At 44.4% G+C, this 13,070-nt stretch overlaps 1 protein-coding gene across 4 annotated transcripts in view; it reads left to right on the forward strand.

Moving 5' to 3' along the window:
* The window catches only part of MATCAP1 (microtubule associated tyrosine carboxypeptidase 1), a 527,831-nt gene that overhangs the window by 439,777 nt on the left and 74,984 nt on the right, over positions 1–13,070 (forward strand). The window contains exon 8 of one of the 4 annotated variants that reach the window (XM_069653967.1): positions 354–2,707. The exons of the other annotated variants lie outside the window; for them this stretch is intronic. Coding sequence (XP_069510068.1) covers positions 354–395 — 42 coding nt within the window. The 3' untranslated portion in view covers positions 396–2,707. Of the gene's footprint in view, positions 1–353; positions 2,708–13,070 lie in introns of those variants that run through there. 4 annotated transcript variants of the gene reach the window in all.

Here is a 13,070-nt window from a genome sequence, read left to right on the forward strand (position 1 = left end):
TGCTTTGCGATATCCAGCGTCAGTGTTTCAATGCATTTTTTGAAGCAGTCAGCAGGGCAGGGGTTGATAGGCATTTCTAATGCTTGCATTTGTGTAGCCACCACAGTGACTTGGGGGATTCATGGGATAAAAGGTAGTTCAATGCCTGACTTTTGTGGGTAATTGGGGATCTGGTTTGGTCATTCTGGGTATTATTGTTTACTGTATGTTGGTTGATGAAGGCATGTTCTTGGCATTAATTCACTCATTTGATACTAATCTGTTAGCTATAATATTTGTTACTTTGTATATTTTACATATCAATTTCTATTAATCATTATTTTTTTTTGTTGTTTTTCCCCCATACCTTTCAGAATTTCCACCTTTCCATTTATGTTTTGCCTGTTACCATTTGAAACATTTTATGACCAGTTTTGGATCCTGGTTTGAGTTTCTTGAGTCTGCGATCACATAAACAGTTCTGGTTCATTTGGCCTGGAGATTTGCCAGTTAACTAGATCCGCATTCCCGGTTAGGTATTTATTTATTGGTCTAAAATGTGGGAGCCCCTTTTCTGAGACCAAACACAGCTACAATAGCCTGTTCTGTGGGAATGTGCCCACCCCAAGATGGCCTACAATCACATTTTATCCCACTTCTGCCAAACTAAAGAAGACATTTCCATGTGTATATCAGTCTGTCCCTGCCCAAAAGAGCTGGTCCTGTCCATCAACGCCTGGACATCCTCCCTAAAAATGCTGAACTTCACTGGGAAGCTGATTTGAGCTGTGAACCAGAATGCACCCTTCATCTCCAAAATCAAGCACACACCTGGAGGTCTGAACTAAGGAGAGGCTGCACCAAGGTGATTTATGCCCCAACAAGGAGAGCCAGACTTCTGACATCCCCACACCCCCAACGAGGTCGAATTACTAAAGAATATGAGTGGGATTACAGGTTCCCTGAAAGGATGCCATGATCAATTCCTTGTACCAATGATACTAAACCATTAACCCCTGGACTGCCACCATGAAGAGTGCAAGATCACAAGAACATACAGCCAAGGATATTACTGGTCAGGTGATCTATGTGGGGAACCAGCGTGCACCCTTCAACCCCTAATGCAGGGTTGTCCAACTCCAGGGCCGGAAACATGTCAGATGTTTAGGATACTCCTCATTAATATTCATGAGATTATAATTATATTTTTGTGCCCATAATTATCATTTTAATTGGTCATTTATAACGCGCTTAATACCCAGGGGTTTCTAAGCGCGGAAACAGGGATCGAAACTGTGTTGCTCCTCGTTGGTTTGCTTCCAAGACGAGCGCGTTGTCCTTGAGCCTCCTGACCCAAGATAGATTTGCATGCAATGTATGCACATCTTTTTCATGAATATTAATGAGGGATGTCCTGAAAATCCATCAGAATTCCAGCCCTCGAGGCCTAAACTAATGCAAGCTCTCTTCTAGTTGATATTTCTCAATATAACGTTTGGTTGCTGTCTGAATACATAGTCATGCACTATTTGGATATGTCCAACACTCCTCTGCATCTCGTTACGGCTTTCTAAAACAATTGAAAGGTTTGTCCGTGTTTTTACTATTGATATTCATCAACACAGAAATTAAACTATCCGCTATTGAGCCCTATTGGTAGCTACATCATTTGGGCGACTTGATAAGAACATGATGCTTCCACAATACACGAATGGAGATAAATTACACAATATCTGTTTGTTGACCCCCACGCTCATATTGGATGTAACAAGAATACATGGTTCGAATTTGATTAAAGAGGAAAATCAATTGAACATTCAAACAAGAACAAGCCAGGACATGATTCCAACTTTATACATGTTTTTGTATATATATTGTTAAACATTGGTTTGCGGTGTTTGTGTACTGAGGAAGACGAGACAGTCAGCACTTTTTTTGTCAGAATTTATGCACTGTTTTAGCACTTTATGATAGTCAGTAATTTTGCTATTAACATCTATGTGCTTGAGGTAGCATTGAATTGACAGTCATAGAGAAATATAGCCACTACCCATATGAAACATAGGTACAATATGGGTAGTTGGCTAGTTATGATGAAGGTAATCTAGCACCCACTTGTTTAGGGTTATTCATATAAGAAAATACTCCCTATACATAGACAACACATTGTTTATTCATGCAATATCAAATTGGATTGCTTTTAGAATTTTTATATGGTTGTGTACATTTTAGGATACATTTTTTGTTTATTTTTATGCAATTGTGTGTATAATACTAATAAAATATTAATATATAATTATTATTACAGACCAAGCCCACTCTCTCCGTCACCTATAAGAGTCGATTGTTTACACATTTAAACTGTTGCTTGGTCCGTGTGACTACTTTCCTTGGTTCTTTGAATAATTAGTCCTACATATTTTGCTGAGAGACACACACGTTCAATTGATGTTATAACTCGCTGCTTCTCCACACATGGCTCTTAACGAGGAATGCATTTCCCTCTCGCTGCACGTATCATGTATTGGATTCTTGCACTTAATGTGTTATGTATTTGCACTCTATTCTGGCAGTTCTCCCACTTTCCTTCCCCAAGCACTTATCTGATCTACAGTTTTCCAAGGCTGTGAATGATTGTCTCCGTTTTCGGTTTCACATCTCCTTTCACCCTCCTTTCAGTTGCAGAGCTACACAGCAACAGGATCCCCAGTTGGCACTTTATAAAACACCAATAAATAAAATAATTGGAATAAACAATGACATGCGCGTCTTCCATCTCTCAGCTCCAACAGTGTTCAAAACTCAGTAGGGTAAGAAGGGATCTGACAGCAATTAAATGGACATCCCTTAAATGGACATCCCTACCTCAGGCACTGGCTGGGCACTGATATTAACCTCTCATGAAGATCCTACACCTGCTTAAATCCCTCCAGTCTTGGTTAGTTGGGAAGCTGAGTCACTAACAGGACTGGTCCGCAATGTACCTCGTGAGACAATAAGAGTAACACTGAGTTCGATGTCCTTGATGGTGAAGAACAAGCTGATAATATATCCCTATCGTTAACAGCCCAAGGACGTCTTAACAGCACAGTGTCACAATCGCTGTTTTGTTACCTGGGCAGGAACAGAGTAGGAGATATGGCCCTTATGCTTAGAGTTGGTTGTTTCAATGGTGAATAGCTTGATCAAGTGTAAAACAAATAAACCTTAAGCATTGGTGACAAAGGTTTTGGCATACGGCCGGTGTGGGGAGCAAAAATTGAGCTTAGGTGATTATGAAGGGGACCTCCTGGGCAGTCGCCTCGCTAGGATTAACAGAACACACACAAGTGAAAAGCACAAACCGTTATTTACTTTGTTAGGATAAGGATGTGTAAGGAGTACTGGTCCTAGGGGCATCAAACCAGAACTAAGCATTACTACCACGCGGGTGTTGTCACAGAGGGTAGGTACCTTTAGAATTGTGGGAGCGGTGCCGCAGCTCACCACACCACCCCCTGTAGCCTACCACTGACAACTGAAGTGGCGCTCCTCACAAAGCCATGCTGAGCATCCGTTTTTTAAACACACTTGTGTGTGTCTAAAACCAAGGGTGACATGCTCGCCGTGGCCTGTTGTTTTACACAAAATAACTGCTGGTTGGCATCACCCAGGATGATAATACTAATTCAATAATCACCCAGTTCTAAGGGCTTACCACACAGTGCAGATCTTTGAACCAGGTATTATTGCTTAATTGTCTCAAGGGCCAACTATTGGGATACTGGTCTTCTCAAGGGGTTCCTAATATTTTACACAGTGTCAGCGGTGTAGCACCTACCACTCTTCTTGGCAATCTGAGTCCTAGGGAGATGGCACTCTGCTCACTTCTTAACATCCTCTGACCAGCAAGTTAATTGAGCCACCCTTTCTTTAGTGTAATTGTCAGACTTTGATATACTCCTACGTCCCGTCCCCTTACCTCCACACTTGTGGGTTCATTCCGTCCTTCGGGACGAGACCCAAGCACTTTTTAATAGCATCAAAAAATGCACTCGTTTGTCCTTCTTTTATTTTTACGATGGGTCACTGCACGTGACCGTAGCCCCGCCTTCCTGAGCTCCACACCGCGCATTGCCCTTCAGTCCTTTTCTCCTCGCAGTCGCGGTTGGACACACTTGCATCACAGGGAATATGTTTCTTTTGTTTCCTTGTCCTTCATTCCTGCTCCGGTTCAACGGTCATCTTTCCTCCGTCTATGCTGAAGCGCCTGGGATTCATGTCCTGTTCATTGTGCAAACGTCGTTTTGCAAGGACGTATCCCCACTCTCTTTGCCTGGACTGCTTAGGCCTGGAACACCATTGGGACTTGTGCTTTTACTGCCACTCCCTCTCCGCCCGGGCACTCCACCGTCGGCTTGTCAGGTGGGAGGAGGTGTTTCAACAGGTTCCTCCACCACATTTACAGCTGTTCATTGAAGAAAAAAGGAAACGGCCGGCAAGTTTATTCCCTTTCAGGGGACCCTGGCCAGGGGGCACCTTTCCAGGGTTTTCTGGGGCAGGGAGGGGTTCAAGTGGCTCTATTACCAGGGATCTCCATGAGGTGTCCTGAAAGGGATCAACCGGTGCTCTGTCGCTTGCTCCGAGGACCCCTGCAAAGGTGCTGCCAAAACCAGGTCTTCCGAGGTTCCCCTTTGTGGGGCTAAAGCTAGGCCCAGTACTTCTGGGGCTGTTGTCACCCGGGTGAGCCCCAAGGTTTCCACTTCTGGAATTAAGTGTACCGAGTATCGGCTCGATGTCCCTCTCAAGGTGACTAAACATACCAGAGTTACTCCTGAGGTCCCCCTTTTTGGGGCTATATCTATGACCAACAAGATTGAGGGGCCACATTTGAGTGTTCTGGCTTCAGCAGGTGACTCTAAGCCTTTCCACACTCAGACCTGTGGTGAAACCAATCCTGCTGAGGGGACAAAGAAGCCGGTCAAGCACCATAAGTCTTCTAGTACCGGCTCCGCCGAGGTTCCCTCGCTTGGGGCTGATTCAGCAGGAGTCCCTAAGGTGTCTCAGAAACACTCTAGATCTGCTAGCACCAGTTCTACCGAGGTTCCTTGTCACAAAGCTAATATGGCACATAAGACCCCTGACTCCCCAGTGGTGATCACGGCCTCACTCACACCTGTGACACAGTTAGCCTCAGGCATTGACAAAATGGCGGTCCAACCCCTGTGCTCCATGGCGGCCATCTTCACTACCTCTCTTATACTAAGGTTCACCACGGCTGGTGCTGAGGGACCTTTTTCTGGGGCAGAGCAGCCTTTTCCACGTTTTGTGGATAATAAAAACCTGCTCCGCCTTCCAATGGATTGGCGTGCTCGGACTCCACTGCCGCATCAGACTTCTGCTCCTGCCTCATTGTATGAGGAACAGGCGGACCAGGATGGCGATGACCTGCCCCGATTTTATTAGAGCCTTTCACGACCGGGTGCTGGATATGATGGCACTGCTAGACATTCTAATACCCGTGGCCCCAGCTCCACAAGACAGGGTATTTTCTGAAGCCTTCACTTTGTAGACACAGGAGCGAACCGACCTGTTCCTTCATAAGGACGTCCAGGCCCAGACCCGTAAGGTCTGGGAAAAACCTCATTCCCAGCAGCACCTAAGCAAGAAAATTGATGCTCGCTACAAGCTTCACGCGTCTGAGCACATATCCTTGTCGTCATGCCCGCTCCCTACTTCAGCGGTGGTGGCGGCAGCTATGCTCCAGTCGTAGCCGGCCTCTACATCCTCCACCGCAGCGTCTCAGATCCTCTCCAAGGAGGACAAGCTTTTTGAGCCAATCGGAAAAAGGTTTTTTCCAATTTGGCTCTGCAGCTGCGTCAGGCTAATACTGAGCTTATCCTGACGGCTGCCAATGTCAAACTGTGGAAGGAGCTAGCCAAGTTTCAGGAATTCATTCCTCCTGGTAGGCTCAAAGACTTCAAGGGCAGCTTATCTGTCGCCAGAGTTCAGGCACAGGATCTACTTGAGGCTGCGGCCCATCACCTAGACACTTCAGATCGAGGCCTTATGGTCGGAGTAGACATCTCCCTCCAAGCGTGGCTGCATGCTACAAAGTTTTTGATGTAAGTTCAGGACAAGGTGCTTGATCTCAAACTGCCAAGTCATTGGGCCTCATTATGAGGCCAGTGGTAGCCGTGTTGGAATCATTTTTTTTCCAGTGCCCGGGAACGGACAATTACTGGGACATTAAGGCCCCAGTGGACCCGGTAATTGCCCATTCCCTGGCGCCGGAAAATATTGCTCCCCATTCCCATATGAGTCCCACTGGACTCAATGGGAATGGGGAGGCTGGATGCACCGGAACCATTCATGAATGGTGCCGGTGCATCCGACATGGGCTACTTGTGGGTGCCGGTACACCCGCCACGTCAGACCTGGCGGGCGGAATGGCACCCCTGAGCAGACCTGGTAGTTTGCTGGTACCATTGTTAACGGACCGGCAAGCTTATAATGAGGCCCATTGTAGGTCCTTGTGAAAACTCCAGCAAAGGCACCTTATACTCAGAGGTCGGGGTCTCACACAAGATCCTTCTCTGGTTTCAGAGGCTTTCATGACTGCCGTGCATGCCGATCAGAGGCTCCAGCTGGCAGACCTCGCCATAAATGGCTGGAGCAAGGTAGCCATTTCTTCTCTCAGCCAACAGCCTCCTCTTCAGCAACTGGTGGTCTCTCTGCCGATAAAACATCTAAATGATATTTTCCATCGGTCGCACAAGACTCTGGTGGGAGGACGAATTTTGTCTCATCTGGAGGCGTGGCAGACCATCACAGAAGACTGATGGGTTTGTTACACACATTGGCCGTTGTTCCCTTTGGCACTGTAGCCGCTTATGCGGATCGATCAGATTGGGTTAATCCAAGATGGAGGGCCGCTGTTCTACCTGGGAAGAGAGCAACGGTTCAGTCTCTGCACGCCCGCCAGAGACGCCGAGGATCGCTCACGTGATTCCTTATATGGAACAGAGTTTGGGTTTCCTTCACGTCGCTACTGTTGTTGCAGGCACTCCGTGAGTTCGCTTCTAGGTGCTCATAGTGTTAGCATTCTTTCCTAGACTTTTCCTCTTAACTTGTATCTCTAACTCTGTGCTTCTGTTCAATTCAGGTCTTTTCTGCGGGTTCTCCCTTTCACCCAATCTCCTCGACTGCTCACTCCAGACTACCGCATTCCCTTTCATCCCGCTAGTCCAGCTCCGTCCCTTCAGGCAATGCTCCTCTCCTTATACCAGCTAAGAGTGAGTTCCTTCCTGCGATCATTGGGGAAATACTTCTCCCAAAAGTCATCCTTACTTACCCTGTGTCCGTTTCAGGGATTCTGTTTCCTAGGGGTTCCAGTTTCCGGAACGCTGCTATCAACCCCCTGATTCTTATTAACGCCGCGCTAGGAGGTGAGGGACTCCTTTCCTTATTGCACTATTATTTAGCCCCATTCCCCCTTCACTCTTAAAAGATATCTTTTTCAACCCCTTTGTTTCTCTATTACTAGAGGAAACCTTCCCGCATCCAGTGCCACTCCAGGCATTGGGGAGATTCATTGGCACGGTTATCCATTCATCGGTACTCAGACTCGTCCAGGGTTTTCTTCCCCAGAGGGTTTCCCCGACAGTCGTGTCCTTTCCCCCTGGGTTTTCTACCTCTGGGTAGGGAGGGACAGGTCAGTTGGGGGAGCTTTCAGTTACGGCATTGGCTCTTCCATCCATCCAGCTGTCTGCCAAGGTGAGATCGTATTTGCTTCTACAAATGTATGGTTACTATCGTATTGAGAAGTGAACAGTAACAGTTTACCATTAACAGTTAACCATTACTGTTAACATTAACAGTTAGCGACGCCAGTAAAGAATTGGCAGACAATGATACCATGGAACAGCAAATGCAGCAGCTCCTGGCTGCTATGCAATCGATGTCATTGGAAATCCAGTTTCTCAAACAGGATAATGCCCAACTGTGACAACAAGTTGCCCGGGCATTTTCAGAATCACCCCCATCTACATTACAAACGGGCAAGTTTGACGGTGACCCACATAAACTCAAGGAGTTTCTAGACAGTTGCACCGTTCAGTTCACATTTAAATCCCGCTTTTTTCCAACTGATAAGGATAAAGTGGGTTTTGTGATATCCCATCTATCTTGACCCGCTTTGGCCTGGGCTACCCCATTAGTGACATCAAACAATGCTATTCTAGATTCCTACCCAGCCTTTACAAATAGTTTAAAGTCAATGTTTAGCAGACAAGAGATTTCCGTAGCAACCCAAGAGAGACTTCTCGATCTTAAACAAGGCAGTAAGGATCTTTTGACATACATTACACAATTCAAGCAGTTGTCCTCCGAGACGGGTTGGCCAGATGATGGACTTCTTACTTTGTTTAGACGAGGGCTGTCTGACGAGCTCAAAGTTGAAGTCTCTAAAGTCCCTCGTCCCGCTAATCTAGCCGACATGATTACCCTTACCATGCAGATAGAATATCGAATTCAAGAACGATCTCATGAAAGAAGGAAAAATAAAGGTATTCGACTGCATATCGAACATCCTCCAATACCCAGTAAACAAGTCCTAGCTGAAGAACCTATGCAGATAGGATCAGTGAGAGGAGCCCTGTCCGCTAATGAGAGAGAGAGACGAAAATCACTGGGCCTGTGCATGTATTGTGGATCCTCTTCCCACATATTGCGCGATTTCTGTCAGGCTGAGATCCTGGTGTCTGCGGAAGCTGCTGAACCCCCGACAATCCACCCAAAATGTGGCACTCTGAGCTGATAATATATATAACCGCTCAGTTTACCTCACTTCTAGGGGGAAGGGACAAATTAACAAACACCAGGCTGGAAGCTATCAACTAGCTGGTTCTTCACCTGTAGTAAAAAAACATAAACATATAATACACCTCATTACTCAATGGGTTACTATACTAACCTTAAAACTCTATATCCTTTACCAAAATAGTCAAAAAACCATACCTGGTACTTCTCTTCAGAATGCCCAGAGAAGTGATAAGCAGACAAGACTTCCTTACTTGTTGACCAGAATCTTAAAGATCATTCAGCCTTCTCAACAGGTCCATGAATGTAATATTTAACTTTGTAGTAAGATCATTCAGCCTTCTCAGCAGGTCCATGAATGTAATATTTAACTTTGTAGTTCGTCTTCTCTACCTCAAGATTCTTGAACAAAGTCTAAAGTTCTTTAAATAAGTTTAAGGAAGTTCTTGTAATTATTTTTATATTTTCTTTTAGGGTGTCTTTTACTCTTGAACGATTTTTAAACTTGCGATGAAATCTTCACGTGGAAAAATCCAGCACACGCGCTAAAAATCCAAACCGTGGGTAAAACGCATACGCGCTGAAAATCCCAACCGCAGGGTAAACACACGCGCTTTAATCCAAGACGCGGGAAATACGCACACGGGCTGAAAATCCAAACTGCGGGATAAAACACACGCGCTTTAATCCAGGTCGCGAGAAATACGCACACGCGCTGAAAATCCAAACCGCGGGAAAAAAGCACACGCGCTTTAATCCAGGTCACGGGAAATACACACACGCGCTAAAGTCCAAAACGTGAGTTAAACACACTCACGCTAAAGTTCAACCCACGAAAAAATACGCACACGCGCAAAAACCAAATCGCGGGAAAAAGCACAGGCGCTTTTATTTTATCACGTGACACTTCTGAGAGCTCGCGCGGAAGCTCCACGTAGATTTATTCTTGCGCACGCGCAGATTCGAAATGCGTAATAAAATACACACGCGAACTTACGTAGCACTACCCTCGCGTATATGAACAGTAAACGCGAGTCAAAAGTTCACGCTTGCGCTTCACTCTCACGCGCAGAGTCACACGCGCAGGTTCAAGGTAACGGAAAAATCACGCGCTAGTTAGAAATCATACGTAGGAAAGAAAACAAACGTACGCGCTTCAGTTTTTAGATACAGGTTTGCGATTTCAATCCTTTAAAATTAATATAACCTTTTTACAAAGTTCATCAAAACATGGAAAGTCACTTATCTTGTGATTGAGTCTTGAAAACTTCTTTTCTCAGAAAATTGGAAATTTCTCACTCCTGTCCTGTGTATCCACGAACTCCTTACACGACTCCTGTTATATTTTCAAAGATGCCGCTCGACTGCTTGAAACTTGACACCCCTGAACAAGTTAAGCAGGAGCAGCATAGCACACGACCTCTCAGCTGGACAAAGATGATGAAAGGCAGTTTAGAATGTTCACTGTCCTCCCTATAAACAATCTCCAGCCAATTAGAATTTAGACTGAGAACCTCCATCTTGGCTTGGGGCATTTTCCATAGACTGCAAGGAAGGTTAAGGGCAAAATTGGCTGTTTTAAAATATAACCCATAATAATTTCCCAAAACCTTTCTATACTAAATATGTGTCTCCCCTGACCCAATGTAAATGAGTATATGATACTGTATGTAAAAGAATGTCACTCCAACCTGACAGTACCTGACAGTACCCCCCTCCTAACGCCCAGTCCCTGGGCCACTTTTCAATGGAAATTTTTTATGGAATCTTTCAACCAAACGAGGAGCATGCACATCACTTGCTTTCTCCCAAGTGCGCTCTTCAGGACCAAAACCCTCCCAATCAATGAGATACTGTAGCTTTCCTCTTATTCTTCTAGAGTCCAGAATTCTCTTAACCAGAAATTCTTCTGAAGCATCTTCCTCAATCACAACCGCTGAAGGAGTAGGTGTCAATCTAGTTCCTTTAACCACAGGTTTTAATAAACTAACATGAAAAGTTGGATGAGTTTTCATATGTCTGGGTAATCTAAGACGAACAGCCACAGGATTTATCACCTTTTCGACAACAAACGGTCCTACGAAATGAGGGCAAAACTTATTTCTTCCTTTAATTCTCAAAAACCTGGTTGATAACCACACCAAATCTCCCTCACTATATTGAGGACTAATCTTTCTTTTAAGGTCAGCAAACCCTTTGTATCTTTGTTTACTCTCCACCAACACCCCTTTTGCCTTTTCCAAATTTCTTTTCATGACGTCTAGTCTCTTTTCTACTTCTGGGTTTCCTGAATCATTATGGATCTCAATACTAAGAAAACGAGGATGAAAACCTCGTCCCAAATTAAACGGAGACATAGAGGTGGCATCCTTACTACAGTTGTTATATGCGAATTCTGCAACCCACAACAAATCTACCCACTCTTCACCTGTCTGCAGATAACACCTCAAATATTTTTCCAACTCCTGATTTATCCTTTCTACCTGCCCATTGGTTTCGGGATGGTAACCTGATGATAGACATACCTCAACTCCCAATCTCTTACAAAAAGCTCTCCAAAACTTAGAAATAAATTGAGACCCTCTATCTGAGATGACCTGACTGGGAATTCCATGTAATCTTACCACTTCTTGCAAGAAACTGTGAGCTAATCTATCAGCGGTAACCCCTCCCTTCATTGGAATGAAATGTGCTTCTTTAGTGAGTAAATCAACTACTACCAATACCGATGTACACCCTTTATCTTGTGGAAGATCCGTGATGAAATCTAAGGACACTGAGTACCAAGGCCGCGGTGGAACTGGTAACGGCTCCAATAACCCAGAAGGCTTTCCGATGAGATTCTTAGATCTAGCACAAACTTCACAGGTCTTAACAAAATTAAGGGTATCTTGTCAAATTTTTTCCCACCAAAATTTTCTTCTGACCAACTCAAGAGTCTTCCGATACCCTGGATGTCCTGCCAAAACTGATTCGTGACACTCCTTCAACATTTTTTCTCTAAGTTCAATTGATGGTAAATAGAGTCTGTTATCTAGATAAGGTAAACCATCTTTAATTGCGAGCTGGATCCAAACGAACCCAATCTTCAAGTTGTGTCTCAGAGATGGATTCCCGTACTTTCTTGAAGATTTCGTTCTCCTTTTCAATCCCAGCAAGAACAAAACGTTCTGGAGCGATCAATGGAAGTGGCTCACAGACCGACTTAACCTCATTTTCTGGAAACTGCTGTGACAGAGCATCTGCTTTTTTATTTTGATTACCTGGCTTAAAAGTAACTATAAAGTCATAATCCGCAAATAATAAGGACCACCTAAGTTGTCGAGGGTTCAGAGTTTTTGTTGTCTTCAAAAAAAGTAAATTTCGGTGGTCCGTTAATACTGTCACAGTGTGACGTGCTCCTTTTAAAAAATGTCACCATTCTTCAAATGCTGCTTTGATAGCAAGAAGCTCTCGGTCTGAAATAGTGTCATTTTCTTCCGCAGGTGAAAATCTCTTAGAAAAGTAGGCCACTGGATGCAATTGTCCTGTAACATTATGCCTCTGAGACAACACTGCTCCCATTGCCACATCGGAAGCATCAGCCTCTACAAAAAATGGTTTGGAAGTATCAGGATGAATCAAGATAGGAGAGGTAATGAATTTCTCCTTCAAAATTTGAAAAGCCTCATCAGCCTTAGCTTCCCAAACAAATGGAACTCCTTTTTTTTAAAAGTCGAGTAATTGGAGCTACTAAACTGGAGAAGCCTTCAATGAATCTTCGGTAAAAATTGGCAAATCCCAAAAAGCTCTGGATCTCCTTCACCTTAGTTGGAGTAGGCCAATCACGAACCGCTTCCACCTTTTTTGGATTCATTTCCAGGCCACAAGGAGTGATCACAAATCCTAAAAATTCCACCGAATCCGTATGGAACTGACTCTTCTCCAATTTAGCGTAAAGATTATTCTCTCTCAATTTTCTTAAGACCTGTCGAACGTGAATTTTATGTTTCTCCAAATTCTGGGAAAAAATAAAAATGTCGTCAATATAAATGATAACAAAAACATCAAGAAATTCCCAAAGAACCTCATCGATAAAAAATTGAAAAGCCGCTGGGGCATTGCAAAGACCGAAAGGCATCACTTGGTACTCGTACAGGCCAAATCTGGTCTTAAATGCCGTCTTCCACTCATCCGCCTCTTGGACCCTTACAAGATGATAAGCTCCACGTAAATCCAACTTAGAAAATATGGTAGCACCTTGGATTTGATTTAACATTTCTGAAATGAGAGGGAGAGTATACCGATTTTTC

This window comes from Ambystoma mexicanum, chromosome 1p, assembly GCF_040938575.1.
Source record: "Ambystoma mexicanum isolate Mex_15411 chromosome 1p, UKY_AmexF1_1, whole genome shotgun sequence".
NCBI lineage: Eukaryota > Metazoa > Chordata > Amphibia > Caudata > Ambystomatidae > Ambystoma > Ambystoma mexicanum.